The 21935-nt window shown below is 33.3% G+C and overlaps 1 protein-coding gene across 29 annotated transcripts in view; it reads left to right on the forward strand.

Moving 5' to 3' along the window:
• LOC122566597 (ankyrin-3-like) overlaps positions 1–21935 on the forward strand; it is a 94909-nt gene that overhangs the window by 45395 nt on the left and 27579 nt on the right. For 21 of the 29 annotated variants that reach the window (XR_006316574.1, XR_006316575.1, XM_043724098.1 and 18 more), the window contains 14 exons: positions 2234–2362; positions 4511–4616; positions 7294–7389; positions 11048–11272; positions 12248–12408; positions 13079–13290; positions 13756–13960; positions 16014–16203; positions 16601–16736; positions 16833–17163; positions 17239–17442; positions 19805–20046; positions 20181–20232; positions 20786–21013. Coding sequence is in view for 27 of the 29 variants with exons in the window: in XM_043724098.1 (XP_043580033.1) it covers positions 2234–2362; positions 4511–4616; positions 7294–7389; positions 11048–11272; positions 12248–12408; positions 13079–13290; positions 13756–13960; positions 16014–16203; positions 16601–16736; positions 16833–17163; positions 17239–17442; positions 19805–20046; positions 20181–20232; positions 20786–21013 (2517 nt within the window). In the remaining 2 variants the exon portion in view is untranslated. Of the gene's footprint in view, positions 1–334; positions 467–2233; positions 2363–4510; positions 4617–7293; positions 7390–9269; positions 9288–11047; positions 11273–12247; positions 12409–13078; positions 13291–13755; positions 13961–14457; positions 14502–16013; positions 16204–16600; positions 16737–16832; positions 17164–17238; positions 17443–19804; positions 20047–20180; positions 20233–20785; positions 21014–21935 lie in introns of those variants that run through there. The other 8 variants (XM_043724103.1, XM_043724106.1, XM_043724080.1 and 5 more) reach the window with 5 other exon arrangements.

Genomic DNA, 21935 nt, shown 5'->3' on the forward strand with positions numbered 1-21935 from the left:
CAGCTTAATTGAGCGGCTTGAGGATCGTGACTGTGATCCTCGTTTATGACATAACAATGAGACGGACATAAGTTGGTGACATAAGTCGCGAACGATGATATTGTGAACGGTAACTGGAGGGGCAATGATCAAGGTCAACCAGTTTTCTTTACCGTACAAAAAAAAAAAAAAAAATGATTTGATGGCTTCGTATTCTTTTCGTAGGTCTTTGATTCTCCACGATTTATTCTGTGGAGGCCAACGGGCTCGGTCGTACCACGGCGATATTAATGCGATTAAAGCGGGCGATAAATGTTTATTACAATTGTAAATAGAGCGCTGCTGACGTGCGTGACGCGAATCAACGGAATCGCGTAACGTCACGATCGCGCGAAACTTCAGTATCTGGTTTAAAAGTGTCAAAGCCGCTAACGGCGTCATTGCGATCACCGACGGATATACTGAGATTTGAGAGAGTTTTCTCGTAGTGAGTGATACTATTTTTGAAGTTACTTGGTGCTTCTCGGTGGCGGTGATCGATCGACGAAAACAGACGGTGCTCGCGATACGTGGAATCGAGAATTCGATTAACACCGATGCAACGTGACATAAACTAAGTGTCTCGTTGATTACGATTAGGACTATTCTGGTCTATGACGGAGCCGGTCTAACTGCATTCAACAAGATTCGACATGATTACATAGTTAGTTTTCACAGGCGCGCGTGTATTCAGGAGGATATAGGTCACTGCCTATGAGGTCAACTATTCGTAGATAGAAGCTTAGAGGCTTAGAATGTTTTAGAATTGCTTCGGTAGGCTGTCCTTGAACAATTCTAAAATTAAAGTTTTCGCGGTACAGTTTCTCCATGTGCCTAACGGTTGTGGACCAGTTGCTTCGTGTTTCTATTAATTTTAGATGTTATCGATTCCACAGTCACGGGTTTCAGGCGGCTCTCGAGATAACGAGTGACATCATTTCCATGCGTACGGCTAGACCCTGAAACGTCATCGAGCGAGAAACGGAAAACTTGAAATTGATCACTCGCATTGTCATATACAAAGGAACGAACCACGTTGCCGTCCTCGTTACTAATATTTTTTCGCTATACTATAATCTTCTTCGAACAGTGTCGCAATGTTCGTATTTAATTTGCGTACATTTATTTTCGAAGTTGACAACATTACATTCCTAAGGTGGAATAGGAAACGATGCATAATTTCGTTTGTGCCAGATTAATTTAGTCTTTACAACGGCGTTATTCAACGTGGGTTGTAAATTTGTAGGTTGACCATTTATTAGATAATTGTGTTCCATATTCTTGGCATATCTGATAAGGCATGTTTAAAGTTGTATGAAATGATTGGATAAGCGAGTAGATCTCAGTCTTGTGAAAAATACGATACTATTTGTACGCGTTCATTTATACGCTCACGTTTCTTCTTAGTTCTTTTCCGAAGTATTTTCATCGCACGTTTACGGCGTTTTACGATCGAACTGTAGAACAAAGGTAGAAATTTAATAGTATCTGCAAACACGTTCGACGATTCTCAACGAATCGTTTATGATTATATACATATGCGAATGTGTACGATAAGCAAACAGGAAACGATACATGAAAAATTATTCAAATTCCATTTTAATCGAATTGATTACGAATGAATTGATTATGGGAAATCGTCGCAGAGAATTACTGAAATATTTGTATGAGTTATATGTTTCGCGTAACTAAGATTACAAGCGTTATCTCCCTAACGTGAAACACTCGAAGTCTCTTGGTACGATTTAAGCAGCGTTTTTTAAAAGTGTTTTTTCTGCATATATGCAGTTGGAACTATATTTAATTTCTGTTATTTTCGACTCATATATTCAGGTATGAGAAGTGTTCGCACGAATATGAATTTCTGAACGGTCATTGACACATCGTGCACAGTCTCATTTGTTTATCGTTAATATTCTAAGGCCCCGAGTAAGGCCAAAATAACGAACACTCTTGAGTACATAATGACACGATATTTCATTTCGCTTCTTTAAGCTTGACTGGGATAATTTTGATGGCAATGATTTTCCGTTTATTTGCAGGCTCTCATATTCATTTGTTTACGTTGGTGCATAATATTTCACCACGTTTTCATATTGTTTTCATGCAAGTTCGACAGTACTTTAGATTTTTTACGAACCTCTTTTTGGCTCTTGCAAACACGCTCGCGTCATTTTTACCGATGATTATAATTCGCACTTTACGTTTATCATAGGTGAAGATCCGATGCTTAGCGACCAACAGCAATATCGATACATGACTGTTGACGATATGAAATCCATGGGGGATGACTCGATGCGCGTCAACGTGACTGATGACGAGAGAGACAATCGACATTCCGGAGGTAAGAATTACGTGAAATTCATGTTTCCTGTTGCAAATTCATTGTTCTTATAACCTACAATTACTTATGTAGATTTTTGCGCAAGGTTTTCGCGAATACGTCGGTTATTCAGCTGATAATAGTATTCCATTTACCCAAACTCTAAAGAATATCGTCAAAATCGAGACTTCCAAATGTGAACCGTGTCGTTTTGGAAAATATATTCCAAAAATATGAGGCTTACATCCGGATGTATCAATTTCGATGATTGCGCGATTCAAAGCTAGCATAGTCTCAAACCTTTGTCAAAACGATATCAGATATTTAATTATCACATCCTACTTTATTATTAATTAATCCTTTCTAATGCCCCTACAACAATAATGATAATATAAATATTGTTTCTTGTATTGTTATCGTCGATAAAAGATAAGAAATGTGACAAGTTCTACATTCTTTTTTTTTTAACAAAAATTTTTATTGGAAAAGATCTTTCCATGAAATGCTGATAAAAATTTCTAGAGTTCAAACGCTTAAACCTTTACATTCTGTGTTATAAGAGTATGAAGAATAAAATAAGAATAAAACAAGAATAGTAAACAGGTAATATTTGATTTCATATAACGCAAAAATATTATTTAGTAATAATGTTTCATTATACTTTAATGCTATTTTCTGTATTTTATAGTTCAAAAATTATTGAATATTATTCTGCTTATTTTGTCTACCTTACATAGAGACATATCGCGTTTATTCGTTTTTCTCTTACATTACGACACAGTATCTAGTTAAATCAATAGTACAGATTATTGACGGAAAATGCAAAACGAGAATTAATTTTGCTCTCCTAGAAACGGAAGAGGTTTCAAGGGCAATTTAATTTCTTTTAAGTGGAGTGCTGTGTTTTTATCCTTTGCGCGGTAGCGATTGTAGAGTTCAACAAGGTATAATGAAAGGTCATTCGAGACGATGGAGGGTCATAAATTAATGAGTCTTGCTTTACAAAAGATGCTTGAAGTGTTGGTTGTTTGTATTGGTGCAGTGATAATAGATAGTGTCTTGAAAATTGCACAAAGGCGTGTATTTATCACTTCCGGATTAATTAATCATACGTCTATTCAACGTATATGGATTTTTCTTTTGTTTGTAACATTTTTAAACGTGAAATTTATTGAAAAATATACGTACAAGGAGTACACTCGAACGAGCTAAATTTCCGTTGTACGATCAAAAGATTCTGGAAATTATTTGAAAAATTATTTGGTAATTATAATTATTATGTATAACATTTATGTACAAAGATGTTAAAGTGGCACATCAAGACTTAGAATATGATGCAAGATACGATTTATTTACGTATTACAACTCTCCGTCATTTCCGATCATTTTTTTCGATAATGTATGTAATAAGTAACATGCAATTGTTGTTCTAATAATAGGACGACTAAAGAAACGGTATAGATAAGCAGTACTTTGTCCAAGACAGTTGACTTCGACCTGTCATTTTTCGTCACGCGATAAAATTTATTTCATATTGCATCCGTCTGTCTCTAAAAGAAATTTAGTTTCTTCATTTTTGAACAAATGCCTTTTATTACGCGTCACACGATGCATTTTATGTGTTCTTACGCAAAAGATACGGTATTGAAGTACATAGATCATTAGCACTATTTTCGCTTCGGATCTTGTTTTTTATTCTTTATTCATTAGCGTTGTATATTCTACATAATATATTTCTAAACTTCATTTACAAATAATTTTTACGAAAACTATTTACAGTGGTCACACCTAACATTTATATTATTAATTTTCGAATTTTTTGAATTAATACAATACGTTCCATTTTCTTCTGTCTTCAAAAATATTGCAGCTAACAGTAGATATTCAAATCTTTACGTGAACGATTTGAATTTTCCACAATTTTCTTGTATGTACGAGCAGAGTATGCAATTACGAATAGTACGGCCAAAGTTATGGTGGGCGTCGTATTCCGAATGATTAAACAGGAAAACGCTCAAAAGAACAATAAAAGCATATATCCATACTTGATAAATTTTTCATTGAAGATATCTAAAATGCATCCACGTGATAGCTCGCGTTGATTATTTCCATATTACGTATTTAATACAGGGGAAGCGTTACATGTTTAATAATAAATTTGATTTATAGCACCAATGATAACCGAGATGATCACAAAAGAAAATTATCAACGTACAAACGCTGCCAATCTCAAACTAGACAATGTTGATATTAATAGGCACCCAGTACACGTCGGGTATGTATTAATTTATTCATCCTCTTATTCTATAAACACCACTCATCTAACACTAGTCAAACAATTGTACAATTTAGGGTAGGTTGTATTATTCATTCATAATTGTATAATATTGCTCTGAGCAACTCTTTTGTATCATAAAGTGCTTAACAAAATTTGTACATTTATATTCATGCTATAATCTATTTAATTTGTAAATTCTTTGGAATTATCTTCATATACCATGGTATCTGATAAAAATTTTTTAACTCTTATACAACTTACCCCATTGACATATTTAAGAATATATCTAAACTACTTGCGTTTTTAAGTATTTTATCGGGCAAAGGCATATCTGTAAGATCTGTCTGCAACATATTAGAATACGTTTCAATTGGTTCTAATTTGCAGAGTTTGCGAAGGTGTTCGAAATTTTTCCAAATTCTCTTCCATTATTCTCAGATCGATCTTTCTTGTTTATGAAAATTTTCCCAGTTGAAAATTTGCATCGTCATCTATTGAATTGGAAATTGTTTGCGAAGTATACATACTATACATGCACGACGAATTAAAGAGGATGTTCAATCCGACTTCTACTAACTGAATTACCGAGATAGAAAGTCAACGAAGCCGATCTCTATATTTGCATGGTTTGTTTTAATACTTAATAATTGCGCAACGTAAATAAGATACGAATCAAATATGTACAGATTAACACGAACTTCAAGCTGTAGTCGAAATTCAATATAATATATAAAAAATGTATGTTGAATTTTTAAGTTCTCATGCTTGTAAAAAAAAGAAGCTCGTTGCTACACATAACTGAATTTATAACACAGATTATTTTCATAATCTATGATAATTACACAAAAGCTTTGTTGTGTTATTGAAATACGTTCTTCGTTAAAGTTGGCGTAATGCATTTCATTGGGCAAGAATTGCAGTATCGGAAAACTGTTTCTTTCAAAAGGCTATAATTGGCGTTCGTCGTATTGGATTGGAAAAAGTTGTCGGAACTCTATTTATACACACCTGCAGGAAATAACGTCTATTGTAATTTTGATACAGTTCGAAATTGTATATAGAACGTAGAAGCATATAGTACGCAAGCAGTGGCGTACATAAAAAAGAGAACAATAATAATGTTCATATCATGAAACAATAATATTGTGTATTATAGTGTGATACGGTGTGCATTGGTGAAAGACTCCTGCTCTAATTAACCTAGATCATTGGCTGATATATAATAACAAAATGTGGTACAGGATTGTAAGAATTTATATTTACGAGAGCCGCATAAAATGAGCTTGAACTTTCTATTTTCATAGAATTCTTCCAAATGAATTTTTAGTTGGCTTCACGTATTTTTTAGCGTAGACAAACTAACGAAATACGGCGAATAAAAATACCTTTTTATCATATAACGACGTACATATACCAAAATTGACATGTTCATACATTGATCGCATCAAACTGGTAAATAATGAAATAAAAGGGTTAAAATCGAGTGGATCGTAAAAGAATACTTTTACTCGATCTTTTTTGAAATTTGCATTTGAAAGCTTTCCATAACGTTGTTTTACGTTAAATTTTCTTTATGTAGAAAGTAAAGAGTTTATTACGGGACATTCGTAACAATTGACATAATTCATTGTTACATAATCGCGAACATAATGAAAACATAACAGCGTAATTGTCATCACGGGGACTGTCACGGAATGTTTCAAATGGAGCCAACGAGAATCAAACCAGTAACTGAACTCTAATCAGTTTTCTGTTACACATCATATCTCTCACAGCAAGCTATTTTTTACCTACTTTCTTTTTAATTCTATTCAGAATGTTCAGTTCAATGTTTATGTAATCGGCCAACCAGCTAAACAAGAGCCAACCGCTTGGTGCCCTCGTTTACATCCTGTCTTGCTCGTAGCAATATTAGATTATCTAGTTAATAAGCATGTTGTTCTTGAAATATCTTTGGGATGAACGATTCTTTGATGGTGTAATTTAATTGGATACCATGTTCCTTACTAATAACAGGCGGGTTGTTACAATTTCAGAGGCCTCGTACTTAATCGAGGAATAGACAAGTACATAGTATAAGGTTCTACTAAACACGAAGTAAACAAATCACATATTTTTATATTTTGTTCTAAATATTATTAGAAATATGCGATGATGCTAAATATTACACAAGTACTGTCAAATGAAACATTACGGTGTAAAATTAATATTTTTGTTCTTTATATCAATATTGATATTAATTTTTACATTGATACTTTCTAAATATTTTTAAATTAATAACAAATTGAATGTATCTTACAAACTAATTTTTTCTCTGTTACTAAGAAATTAAGAAAGAGTAGTATGTTTAATACAATGGTACTTTTGTATTGAACATTTTCAATGGATTCTCTCTTTGCGTTTAGTAGGACAGGATACTTATCGTATCGGACAAATAACGTTTTGTTCGAGTTACCTTCTTATATCTTCAGAATGTTTTCCTTATACATTTAACCATATACAAGAGCACATGTGTTTGCACGTACTTGTTTCTGAAAATGTAGAATGGTTTTTCCAAGTGCACAGATTTCCTAAAGCAAACAGCAGAGAAAAGTGCAACGTGCACGTCAGACAAAGAAAAACAAAAATAGTAAGCATGCGCATGAAACGAATTTTTTATCCATAATCATACTAGATTTTGTTCTGAGATCAGAGCGTCCCTAGAGTCCCTAAATACATCGCTGGCAGCTCTTGGTACCATGTCGAAAGGACAAGGAATGTGGAGGGACAGGTACACCATGCCCTTTTTATTACTCTCCTTTCTGTGTTTAGGCGTTTTTATATACAATATATTTAGATATAGAGGAACGTATAAAACGAACACATGACGGAAAACACATTACATTCGCGTACACAAAGTACTATGTCTATGTCTATTACAATATAATATGTCCAAACGTCATGTTGATTCGAAGTGGCTTGTGATCTTTTAGCAAAGCAAATTACAATTTTAAAACGTGTATATAAATTCTATAGATGATCGTATTTTTTGTCGAATTGTAAATTTTATAATTGCGTAAATGTATCTATTGTTGATGATTTGTATTTATTTCATATATTCTTTTCATACGATAAATTATATATATATATATATATAATATGGACCATGGCCAAAGACAGTAGTCCAGTCTAATTAATAATTTCTTAAGGAAATGCACAAGAATATGTAATATGTCATAATGTTCATATGGGATTTAAATATTACATTTAGAATCTCATATTTTACCATCAAATGGTACATGCAGTTGTACGAATGAAAGTAAGAAAATGATTTATATAAAGGAAGTCTTGCATAAGTGTATTATTAAAAATTATAACAGAAATACGAAGTTATAATGAGCTGGTTTTTCGTTCGATATAAACTAACGATAATTAAACTTCAGTTCCCATACTTTACTTCTATCGTTCATATTTATGAACATGTTTGATTAACAAAAAAATTGCATTTATCACGATATGAATTTCTTATTCGTTTCACGACACAAATTCTTTGTATTTTCTGTATTAGTACGTTGATATCTCTTCTTTAGCGTGTAGGGACTCTAAATATACGTATGAAGTATTTATTCCAATAGCGTGGTATTTCATATTAAGCACCGATCGATCGTTTTCAAGCTATTGATAATACTTGTTACTCTTAAATGAAATTACTACGAGCCTATGATTGTATTTGCTATTTCTTGTTTTCATTCGTAAAACATATTGACGTCATTTTACGAAAAAGACCTGGATTTACTAATGAATTCAATAAATTCGGCACGCATAACACTGAACAATTAACATAATGGAACATAAATATAATTGGAAAGAACATATCAGCTAAATTATGAATAACTGAACATAGAAATAATAGTCGTTTAGTAAATAATGGAATACTTCGATAAAGATTAAAAGTGCTCTTGTAGATATAGGAAGAGAATCGTTCGTCCTCTAGTTTAATGATAATTAATTACCAATAGTTAACCATTTTGGACACATTTTTATGATATAGTGGCTGCTGCTCGTATCATTGTTCTCCCTTCTCCTTTTACGACAAGTTTGAGCTACTTTTTGCATATGTAACGAAATCTGTTGACGATATATTTATAATACTATGAGCAACGTAGAAAGAATTATTTTTCTGTGCTTTGCGCGATGAACGAAAAATCATTTGATCGAGTTGAAAAGAAGATATTACAGATTTCGGAACAATCGATTTTACGTTGCCACCCTAACGTATACCTATTTTCCGCAGAGTGTGAATGATGTGACCTCGTTGCGTCTCCACTATAATACATAATTATTATTGTTGCTCCCCATTTTTGTAGTTTTGTATAATAGAAAAGTGGCTTGCGTGTGATGATTGCGGGTTTTCGAAAATTGAATGAGAAACAATCATCATGATAAGCACGGAGGCAGTTTAAGAACGTCCAAGAGAACGAAGTTATGCGAACGTGCTGGAAAGAAATGACAACAGAAATATTCGAAAATCTGTAAAGTTGCGCTAGTTTAGAATCTCGACTCCATCTATGTCGTCATCTTCTCACCACCATTTTTATGAACGAATGGATACTAACGCGTTTTTTATTTTGTTCCCGATCCTCTCTGTTATTTTATTTGCGCTACTCGCAGAATTCCACAGTGGAGAAAGTAAGTGATCTTCTCTTGAATCTTAGCTTCTGCTACTTGCCATATCGCTCTTCAATTTGATTTATGTTCTTGATACATTTCCTTTGAACGCACAATGCCCGTAGTCGCTCAAGTTTTAGTATTCTTAGACAGAATATTTTAGTGCACAATGAATATACGTAAATCGAAGAGATCAAATTTATGCGATAAAACAACAGGAAATTGAAATAATAACATATCTCGGGGGAAATATGTTGATGATATGATAATATGAATTACAACAAAAATTATGTTTCGTTGTAAATAAATTTTGCCAAAAATCTCAATTTTAGAATTAATAAATTTTCATTATTTATGGTTGGAAGTTGTTCCTAGAATTTTAAATCTACGTAAATACGACGCTTAATATGTATTAAGCATCATCTGTTTGTCATAGCTAAAAGCTGTAATATATTCCAGAAACATGATGTATATTGAAGAGTTCTATTACATCATCTCACTTGAACAACCTTCGTAGAATTTATGTATGATCGATATTTTTAGACTATTTAATGTACGAGAAAAGAAGAATGTTATTCGTGAAGACGTTTCATTGCGTGGATGTAAATGAAATATTGAATTATTTACATCAATTATATTCACTGTGCACAAGTTGTATGCAACATCTCTGTGAATAATTCTCAGGTTCATTATGGAACTTGTCCTCCAGCACAGTCATCAATCAGCAATCAATAGGAAGCAATCGAATGGATCTTTGAATTTCAATTCGACCAATTTTTATGATTCTTTTTCTTTTTTCTTTTTTTATGATAGTATTCAGTGTTAATTAGCGTTACGCTTGCAGACATAGAATATTCATACAGCAAATCCTTCACCCAAGCTCACAAGCCGTACTGTTTCTATTTTAGTTATCTGATTTAAAATTTAATTTGCTCCATTTCTCATGTAACTTATCTTTGCACACTGTTGTCTTGTAATTAATTTATTTCTCTTTTTTTTTTTACAGTTACCCCTCATACGCAGCAATAAATCATATCCAAAGCATATATAATTTTTTTGTAACGTTTACGGAACAAATTGAAACATTTAATAACTACGCCGTATACATAAAACCGCCTTCAAAATGACCTGACACGATTAAGAATAATTTCTGTATTTAACTTTATGCTTTTAGTAAAAATTTATCGTGAACGTTGCTTTTCGGCTTGGCGTGCTTATGTGATAACTCAATCGTTTGTTTTAATTGGCCTTCTAAAATATTTTTACTACGAATCATTAAAAACAGACTAATTATAAAATACTTATTCGTTCGTTTAGAAATGATATAGACATTATGATAAAGTATTCGATGAATTAGCACTATTTTTTATACGCAACGTTATCTTGGTATGTACATAAAATTTCAAATATCTGCCGAAAAAGCCGTATTAATTCTTTGAAGGAACTAGATTAGTGTAAATACTATGTATACACATTAGTAAAAATATTTTTTTTTTCTTTAATTATAATTGGTTTGACTTAAGCGAAGCAGTTAGCATGATCGTATTATTTATCGAACGGCCAAATGTTCGCACAATATTCGTATGTAATAGTGTTGAATAATGATTTATGAGTACGTGTCCAAATAATGATTAGCCCCCATGCAATGATTGCTCTTATTTTCAAGTCTTTTTCTCTGTCGACATATCGTAATGCTATAAGCTAAGGCGATATATACCTTTCTGTTTCTACGATCGACACGTGAATTTTCTCTATAACTATGTTTATTGTATAAATGATAGCTTCCTGGTTTCCTTTCTGGTGGATGCACGAGGTGGTGCGATGCGTGGCTGCAGACATAGTGGTGTACGTGTAATCGTTCCTCCTAGAAAAGCCGCAATGCCTATGCGCGTTACGTGCAGATATTTGAGAAGGGACAAATTGACGAACCCACCGCCTTTGATGGAAGGGGAGGCTCTTGCCAGCCGTATCCTTGAACTAGGACCCGTGGGTGCCAAATTCTTAGGGTAAGTACGAAATATGTATTTGAAAGTATATAATATGCAAAGTACATGATATACAGAAGTGTCTCTTTTAATATATCGTATTTAAAGTAACATTTTAATATTAGTTCAGATAATCATTGTCGAATCGATTTTTCGGAAGTAAATGAAGAATTACTAGTTTCTAAATTTTTTCCACAATATATTCAAAATAATATTTTAGCCTATGCAGTCGCTGTAAAAAATTGATTTTTGGAATATAGGGATCATTATTAAATGAAAAACGTACAGTTTTTAAATTTGACTTCAATTTGTTTGAGAAAACAATTGCGACGTATTAATTAATTCATTAATTATTAGTATTTAAATAGTATTAATATCGCGATGATTAAGGAACATTATTGACAGCAATAACTTGCTGATAGGTTTAAGTATCTTCCAGATATAACGTCCTCGTTGGTTTAAATAGGACCATATATTTTCCTCTTCTTATCAAACGATAATTGTTCTTTAAGTATGTACAAAGATTCGCATATAGGAGCTCTCTGCAATCTCACTTCAAAATTTCCCGATATCTCCAGATTGTTCTAAATTCTATAAATTATCGTATGATTCATCGTAAAGTACAACGTTGGCATGTAACAAAGAGATTTGAGATTATCCCATTGGTGACCCAAATTCGTTTGCCATTATGCTCGATTAAGGAGTGCAGCTTAATGTGCAAATGCAATTTTCATGTCCCGAGAAACGTAAGTCGTGCTTCGATAAATTATTACAATTGAAGAGTTCTGTTCAAATTACTTGTAAAAAAATTTTCTTTAATTCTTATAAAAATTTTAATCCTTAAATTGTAAAAAGTGATGTAAAATTCAAACGTATATTACGTTCGTAGATATGACAAATTTGTTATTGAACGTAAGGTGCAATGTACGAATACCGAATTTTAGAAATGACGAGTATATTATCAAATTTTCCAATAATAATAATTTTTTCGAATAGACCTGTCATCATAGAAGTACCACACTTTGCGTCGTTGCGGGGCAAGGAACGAGAAATAGTAATACTTCGATCGGATAATGGAGAAACTTGGCGCGAGCATACCTTGGAAGCCAGCGAGGAGGCTGTCCAAGATGTGCTTAACGAGAGCTTTGAAGGAGAAGGTACGACTATTTCCTCATCTTTTCTCAATTTAGCTTCTGTTTATCATAAATCCTGTAACTCTTTGCTTCGTATTAAAATAAATCGTACTGAATAATATGTTCATCGTTACATTTCTTAAGTATATACATATGGATAGACATACATATTTAATCTTGTATAATTTATCTTACATGACATCTACCTCACAAAGTGCTACTAAAGTACTGTCTTATCTGTTAATCGTCATTTCCATTTATTTGTACTAACCTAACCATTTAAAAAGTAGAAGGAAGATTTTAGGTATCAAATGATAACATCTTGAGAGTGAGATAATATTAATAGTATTCACATGTTATACTCCTTCATATATCAGGAAATGACTCGAGTATAAACGCTAATGTGCAATTGGAATCTTGAGAGTCTTGAACAAGAACCAATACTTAGAAGCATAGCATATAATCAATGTTTGCCAGTGTTTGTTGATGTAAACAATTATTAAGTGTTTTAACAACTAGTTATTTGCTCTATATCCGTTATAAATAGCTCACAGTTTATAAACAATAGTATATAATGCAATTCGCAAATGTTTTGAATAACGATAGTTAACAAGATCTATGTTTGAAAAATATTTAAGTTCTTCGCATTACATGTGTAAGTAACTTAACGAAATATGTATAAATATTTTCGCAGAATTAAGCCAGCTCGAGGATCTCCAAACTTCCCGAATCGTAAGGATACTCACTGCAGACTTCCCACATTACTTCGCAGTAGTGTCTCGCATCAGGCAAGAGGTTCATGCAGTTGGGCCAGAAGGTGGTACAGTTTCTTCATCGGCTGTCCCACAAGTTCAGGCTGTTTTCCCACCAGCAGCTCTTACTAAAAAGATCAGAGTTGGACTCCAGGTGGTTATTTTCTTCTCGATGCGTTTCATTATTTTTGGAAAACTAAAATTCACGAGAAATCATTAAATAGCGATATTAAAATTTTGAAAATAATTATTTATGTATGCGATAGCAACGAGCAAACAGTGAGATATCTAATTGGAGTTCAAATTTAGTTTATTAAATAGAATGGTTAAGTTGTACCAACGTACAGTATATTGAAACACTTGCAAAAATCTTTTATGAATGTATTATGTGCTATGCGGTTATAATATACGATTATAGTAGTCGTAAAGATTACGCATAGAAGCTACATAGAATCTGTAATAAGTATCCATATACATTCATGCGTCATTGAACAATTTGATATAAGCAGATGAACGTCATGTAGTACAACATAATAGAATATTTGAAAAATCAATCACATCAAATACAATCTGTGACATAATTTAGAATAAATTAAAAAAAAATGATATTGTTATTTAGGCACATCCAATACCAGCAGATCTTGTAGCCAAGTTGCTTGGTAACAGAGTGGCGGTATCACCAATCGTAACCGTTGAGCCAAGGCGAAGAAAATTCCACAAACCGATAACCTTAACTATACCGGTGCCGCAAGCAGCCAACAAAGGCATGATCAATCAATATTCAGGAGACGCACCGACGTTGAGACTTCTGTGCAGCATAACTGGTAATATATGCTTGCACGTAATATTGTAGAGCAGCGTACCGTCTTACTGGAAAATCTCTTACCGATAAGTGCTGAAACTGTTACGCCGCAACACCTTTGGTGTATATATGCTCTTATCAGACTTCTTACGCATTCGAAGATCAATTTGTAGTTTAGTAGGCATGGCGCGGGCGGTAGGCATCTTCGTCTGTTCTCAGGTCATCGGGACTACGTTAACGATATTTTTGTATCTCGTTAGAATAATTATTCTGTTATTGATCTCGTAGGTATGCAATGTAAGAAGTAGGTTTGGAGTATTTTATTTAATACTTAGGAGGTTGTATATGTTATCTAGGAGATTAATTTAAGTACGATTATAATTAATACGTCCCGGAGACCTTCGGATAGAGATTTAAAAGGGAGATGGTAGCTGCATGTTTCATAGAAACATTTCGTTGAGTACCATTGTTGTATACATATCTTGTTGTGATTCATTGTTAATGCTTGCATATTGTTAGGATTGAGTCATTTAGGTATGGATTATTAATTAACGTAGATAAAATTTTACTACCTAGCTCATTGTAAGCGTTAACTTCAAAAGTTTTTGTTTCAGCACATTCGTTTGACTGGTAACCGCTTCGATATTAGGCTTGTAATTTATAACTTCTATAAAATTGTGTTCCCAAAATATATGTACTTTTAGATCATTATAATATGTATCATACGACACGTTACCGATACAAAGACTGACAATATTGTCTATTTAATCTTACCGTTTGTTACAGTCACGCTGTACTTACTTTATTTATAAGTTTTACATGTGTATAACGAAGCTTTTCCGAGTATATAAAACTCAATTTTGATTTTTTCTCCTGTTACTACAAAAATATTCTGACGAGATTCTCGTTTCTGTTTGGTTGACAAATTATCAAACATTTTAAAAACACTTAATACATCTTATACGATCAAAGAAAAAAAAAAAAAGGAAAATAAAAGCAGGAAGATATGTTTTCGACATGCATTGCGCCGCGATTTTTATTACGATTATTTCACGCCCTTTTGTTTTCTTTTATCGCTTATTTACTATTTAAAAGCATATTCACACGAGTCGCGTTTGCTTTCTGCGCGGTTTTCAATGTATGACGCTTTGTTTTCATTTGGCAAGCATTATCATTCGGTCAGCGTGTATTTGGTTCTTACATTACCCACACACACGATACAGCACGTACATCAACGCACTTATGGTGACCGATATTAAATACAAATTTTACTGGTGCTCTTTTACTGGTTTCGTATGACAAAAGAGAGCTGTCCTGTTTTAATGTTTCTCTTCCTGTTCGTGTCGTCACGCAAGGACATTGATTGTTCAAATATGTAAATTTTTCCTGTTTTTAAAAGTGAAAAAATTCATTTGGATATCATTGAATCAACATGAAATGACGTAATCTTCGTCGTACTAATTGCTTCGTATCTTACAAAAGAAAATTATATTTACATATTTATTATACGATTATATTTTTTTACACAATATTTTCCGATAATTAAAAGTTTCTTATTATAACGACATTAATAAGTATTCGCATTTCTTGATACTTTAAGCCCGGTATTGGTGTCACGATAATCTGATTTATGAGAGGAATTTAAGATTATTGCTTGTCCTAATTACGACTTAAACGAACATTGACACAGAATGCAAGATTAACTCCTCCCACTCCAATGTATTACAATTCCAATGTAACTGTACGAGCCCTTCGATTGTTTCTTTAAACAATATTTTCTCTATAACGGCTTCTGCAGATTTATTCAATTTCATTTACCTAAGTTTCGTTTCAATATTCCAATCTTTAATTATTCTTTACTCCATTACGAAACTAGAGAACGTAGAAGACGTAGTGTACAAAATACTCGACAATCAAAGGGCAGACGCGAATATCCCGGGCTAAAAGCGTCGTATTGTAATTAATCTCGGTCGCATCGGATTTTATATCCCACACATATCACTTCTGCCGATTCTCCATTCGCAGCACGGACATATTTTAATAATGTTATTGGACTTGGTATGTATGTCGTTCAGGGGGTCAGTCTCGGGCAGTCTGGGAGGATGTCACCGGTTCGACGCCATTGACGTTCGTGAAAGATTGCGTTTCCTTTACTACCACGGTATCTGCTCGCTTCTGGTTAATGGATTGTCGGAATATCTCCGAAGCCACGAAAATGGCTACGGAGTTATACACGCACGCGACACATGTACCTTTTATGGCTAAGTACGTTTTTCATGTACCTAAGATTAATCGTGTCAAAGACAAATAATCCGTACTGTAATCGCAGGTAGAACATTTCTTCTAAAAATCGGATATCGTTTCTATGCCGGGGTAAGACGAGTAAGGAGAGAGCTCGCTTAGCTTGAGTAGTGCATCGCCTAGTGACGATTATTCATAGAAATATTCATTTCATTCCATGTATCTGTTCCTTCGAACACCAATTTTCTATTATAGAAAGAGAATTCCGATTTTTACAATATATATCGGTATACCGTAGAAAGAGATAGTGTTTTTGATCAGCGCAGACTCTGTTTCGCAATATCAAGTCGATTACGTTTTACCTGCATGATTACAATCACGTTTAGACAGGAAATGTTACCGATACCTATTTCGTCTTCAGATTTGTAGTATTTGCAAAGCGAGTAGATCCACTGGAGGCAAGGCTGCGCGTATTTTGTATGACCGACGATAAAGAAGATAAGACCTTAGAAAATCAAGAGCACTTCACGGAAGTTGCGAAGAGCCGAGACGTCGAGGTAAATACACATATGTACATAAGAAATTATGTGAATCATTCGTTGTAATTACCGCATTGTTAACACGCATTAATCGCCATGGAAACGTTCCCATAGGTACTGGAAGGTAAAACACAGTATATGGAATTTTCGGGTAACCTTGTGCCAGTATTGAAGAGCGGCGAGCAGCTTCAATTACCGTTCAGAGCATTCAAAGAGAATAGAGTTCCGTTCACAGCGAGAATAAAGGATCCGGACGCTGCGGACATGATGGGTCGCATAATGTTCATGAGCGAGCCGAAGGTTCCTAAGGGCGAGTTGCCGCAGACGCCGATTTGCACGTTAAATATTTTATTGCCAGAGAAAATTTCTTCGGATCCCGCTGCCTCGGAGGTGGATTTGTTAGAGCTGTCGAAGAATTATAGTTTTCTACGCGACGGCGGCATAAGTACGTGAATTTCTCACGCTGATTACGAAGGAAATCCGAGCCTGTATGAATCACTGACGTTAATTGTGTCTGTAGGTCGTCCAGACGCTATTCACAGAGCAACCATTCGGTTGACTGATATCGCAAATCTGTTGGATAAAGACTGGGAAAAACTCGCGGAAGAGTTAAATATTCCGCCAAACGAGGTATCAACGATTAAACAAGAGTATGCGAATAAACCAGCCCAGCAAGCCGCAGCGATGCTTAAAGTTTGGCAGAGCAATGGAAACAAAGCTACAGGTAAACTTTATAAGCGTTATACAATATTGTTTTCGATCGATCTTGTTTTTGAATATTTAAAATCTAAAATTTCATTTAGCATGTTGAATCCGATTTCCTGATATCATCTGACGCTCCTTATATAACGTCGACATAAGTTTTCATAACACCGTGTACCTTGCAATTATTTTCCGTAATTAACTCGAATGCCAAGATTTTTATCATATGAAGCACTGTTTTCGTAAATACTTAAGACGAGTAAGAACATTACAAACGTATATACTGGCAATCTAAATATGTTTTTTATAATTGTTTATTAATTAGGCCATCGTATCTTTATTCTCGAAAATATTATCGATGAATAGTCGGTTATATTTACGCGAGTAACATATTCACTTGGACGTTCCAATAGACTTTGAACATCTGAATACTTGGTGACCAAAGAGAAATTTTAAATATACGATAAGACTCATAACTTAAGATGATCATTTATATTTTTAGTCATTATTTGACGAGTTTCATTAATTGAGCGATAACGAAACAAGTATTGTCGATGTCGAAACACGCACTGTTGCCGATTTCCATTATTTCATCTTTATAAATACACTTACAGTTCGATTCCATTCGATATGATTCAGTTCTTGGAGTTCTAATAATTCTACCATTCGCTCGCTTTCATTTCGAAATTTTCATTAAGCTATATTTACAATCCCGTTCCGATTAATTCGGTTATCTCGGTATCAGTTACTTCAGATTTTCTTCGTAAATAATTTTATTTTCAACATTTTTGCGCATCAGGATAAATCTTGATAGAATAGCTTTTTTTCCTGAAGTCATATCCGTTGGTAAACATTAGATATAGTAATATATAGTAAAATTTAAACAGAACCTGTTTCTTGGCAAGGTCGATTAATCAGGCAGGCGCGTTTGACTAAGACGCGTGGAATCTGAGGAGCAACGTAGTTGGTGATCTCATCCTGCATTATTATGCCTGACATAAACCTATGGACTGCTTTCCCCCTCTTTTTTTACCAGTATTAATGACGCTGATATACAGCAGAAATGCACGTAGCACATCGTTTCTGTTCTGCAATCGGTTAAAACAAACAGAAGTACGCGCCATCTCAAGAAGAATACAGTGAAAGTGATAGTGCACTCGGTCGTTTCCCAAGTTCCGTGTTTCTACAATAATCTGTTCAATTTATTCGAACGTTCTTATTTATTTTATTCTTGCGAGGGCATAAACGCAAAAATGTTTATATCTTTATATCAAGAATATCAAAACGAAGCGACTAACACGTACGTCAGTGAACTGTCGTTATTGTTTAGGCGGCCACATTGTCAAAGACGACAGATTACTGTAACTTCAGGTCTGTATTAGGTCAAGGACAATCATTAGCAAGGAAAAAATACATTCTTAAAGTTCTTCCAAAGTGATGTGAATACAAATAAACTTTCTTTAGTTTGTGAGATTGATCAATTGTTTTTAAAAAGTTATTATTGATGCGAAAATAATACGTTTGGGACGGTAAAAGAATTTCTGTGTTACACCCGAAGAAAAAGAAAGGAATTCGTTAGGTATCTGATTCCACAAGCAGCATAAATACATATTTAATATTGTTGTTACGTCAGCGTTATTTTGTATTCGCTAAGTGTGACGGGATTGACAGAAATATTTTGTCAACTGTACGGCGATCTTTTACAACCATTTAATTTCGATAATTTCTCGTATCAAGCTTCAATCTTTTTACCTCTACTTTTCTGTGTTTAGAGCGAATACGCAAATAAAGCCGCGATTATAGCGTCCAAGTATTTAAATTGTAATGTAATTTCAATGATATATCTAGTAAGTGAAAATGGCTAGTTTTCAGATTAATAATATAACTATTATTTTTATTCCTTTATTATTACAGAAAGATGTGTGTACTTCTGTGTAATAAAAACAAAGAAATATTAAAACCTTTAATTAAGATAATAAAAATTTAATCGAAACTAACAGAATATTAAGATTGCAACATATACTCCCGCTCAAAACATTGGGCTATCTTTTGCTGTTTAGACGATACAATCTTTTTCGTGCAGTTTTCTGAGCAATAAGAATTCTCTAGAATTTCTAATAATAATATAGTAATTCTACATTTTAAAGCTAAACTATAGTTTAGCAACGATGAATAGCAGAAAAGTATTATAACTCTAATGTTTAATTCATTTTTAAATAGAATTAATTACAGCTTACTATAGAAGAATAATATTATAAATAAAATATTTATTTACTTAAAAAGTCATTATTTCTTTTGATATTGTAACACGCTCCAAACTTATGGGCGGAAATGTATATGTTATTATTTATTGCTTTATTTAAAAATGATATTTTTATATGTAGGCAATACTTTGGAAAAAGCATTGAACAAAATTGGCCGCGAGGACATTGTGAGAAAGTGTATATTCAATGTCGAATTGGTCACTGATGACGTAGAAAAGGCTGTCGCGAGAGTTCGACTAGATCAACCTGGATTTGATTCCTTAAAAGAAGAATTGGGTCCTTCAAGGGACACTTCTCTTCGCCGTGATGCAACGATGGATCCAAAGATGAATCCTGACTATGATGATTATAACAAAAGCAAGGTTTGTATTTTGGAGAAACAATTAGTATCACGATGTAATTTATATTTTACATCGATGTTCTATTTCTAAAGTTATGTATTTTATTATTTCATTCGAAAGCGTATCTTTATTGAAGCAATTTATTCTCCTCTTAGGAATCTGGATCTATGGAAGACTTGAATATCAGTGACACTAAACACGATACATGTATGTACTTTTTATTATGTGATTTAAGTAACTATAATTTCTAAATTAAACTCTTTCTGATATGATAAAGAAAGTATTCTTGAAATTGAATGACGTTTAACGTTACACTTGTCCGATTACAATGCCAGAAAGGATATGACATCACTGCCTGTATTATTTCTATGAATAACACGCCGGCTCTTTTTTCATGTCATTGCTAAGAAAAAATATGTGAAATCATAAGTTTCGCCTCACACTTCTTAGAAAGCACATTAATGATATCGCTATTTGTAACATCTGTTTACATAGCGCCATACTTGCTGCAGTTGCACATTCATAAGTTTCACTTCAGAAACTTCAGCGATATTTTATGAAACACATATTGTTTCTTCTCTCAATAACGATTTACGAGATTAAAAATTGGTTTCTATAGTTATTAAATTGTTGTCTATTCAGGCTGTGTGATAATACTCTCTAACAGATCCCCTTCTTCTCCAGTATATATTGCTCTGGCGCTTCAATAAAGCCTGAATTTTTCACGGCATTTAAATCACGTTTTCTTCGCACTTAACAGCGATACAGCATGTCACGATCACAAACGGCACTGTATTCAATGGAACCTCGACCCCCATCAAAGATAAATACGCAAGCGAAGAGAAAGAATTAGGGGACACAATGGCCGAATTTCTCGAGCACAAATGTCACGTTGCCGATACGATGAGCAAAAAGTCACGCGATGAAGTTGACGACAAAGACAAAAAACGACAGAGGGTGATCGCAGACGCCAACAAAATAGTTTCTGGTAAGTAATTTGAGCTTTTCTTGAAAAAAAAAAAAAAATGGTGGGTTGAGGGGCCGTGCTTCGATTAGCTACTTCAGAAAATAATAATAAAAAAAAATTACATTCATTACGCGACTTATGGAAATCATCATTTACGATAATACTTCTTTACAAAAGGAAAGATGAATCTGTAGCAGCATGATTGATTTAACGCGATAATGTCACGCTTTGTTACAGAACAACTTATATTAACCACTTATTGATAAAGTTTCAGTCGCTAGTGCTAAATAGTTCTCAAGAATTCGCTTTTTAGTGATATCGTGTTCCTAGCTATAGTATATCTCGATATGCAAATAGACGTAATGATTTTTCAATATACTTTTATGTATTATCTGTATATAAATGTATATTCTTTTCATTATATTAATTAAACGTATAACTTGTAGAACTTAAATAAGGGAGTTGTGATCCTTTATTAGTGTTTCAACTGTTGCATATTATATGTAAATTAAACTAATGAAAAATAGATACACTTTAATTTATTATTGACTAAAGTACTTAAACATTAAGATACTAATAGCTGTATATGGCTTTTAGTATTTGCAAAACTATGTGTTATTTATATAATTTAAATAAATTATATTGTTATTATTATAATTTAATATATAATAATTATTTTGCTTGATCAAATTAATTTCTTTATTTGTTCCGTTGATATAACGAGCATAAGCCGAAAATCGAAAATAAATAAAAAAATGTGATATAAAATATTAATGTTGTTTCATGTGCGATTTAAAGAATATAACTTTGAAAATAATTGTACACTTCTGTAAAATTGTACTTTATTCTTTATTATTATTTCATCTTTATACCTATGTTCATTATAAATTTGAATCAGTTAATTGTAAGATTAAAATTTCGCAGTTATTCAAAAATGTAAAAT

Source organism: Bombus pyrosoma, linkage group LG4 (genome assembly GCF_014825855.1).
Source record: "Bombus pyrosoma isolate SC7728 linkage group LG4, ASM1482585v1, whole genome shotgun sequence".
Classification (NCBI taxonomy): domain Eukaryota; kingdom Metazoa; phylum Arthropoda; class Insecta; order Hymenoptera; family Apidae; genus Bombus; species Bombus pyrosoma.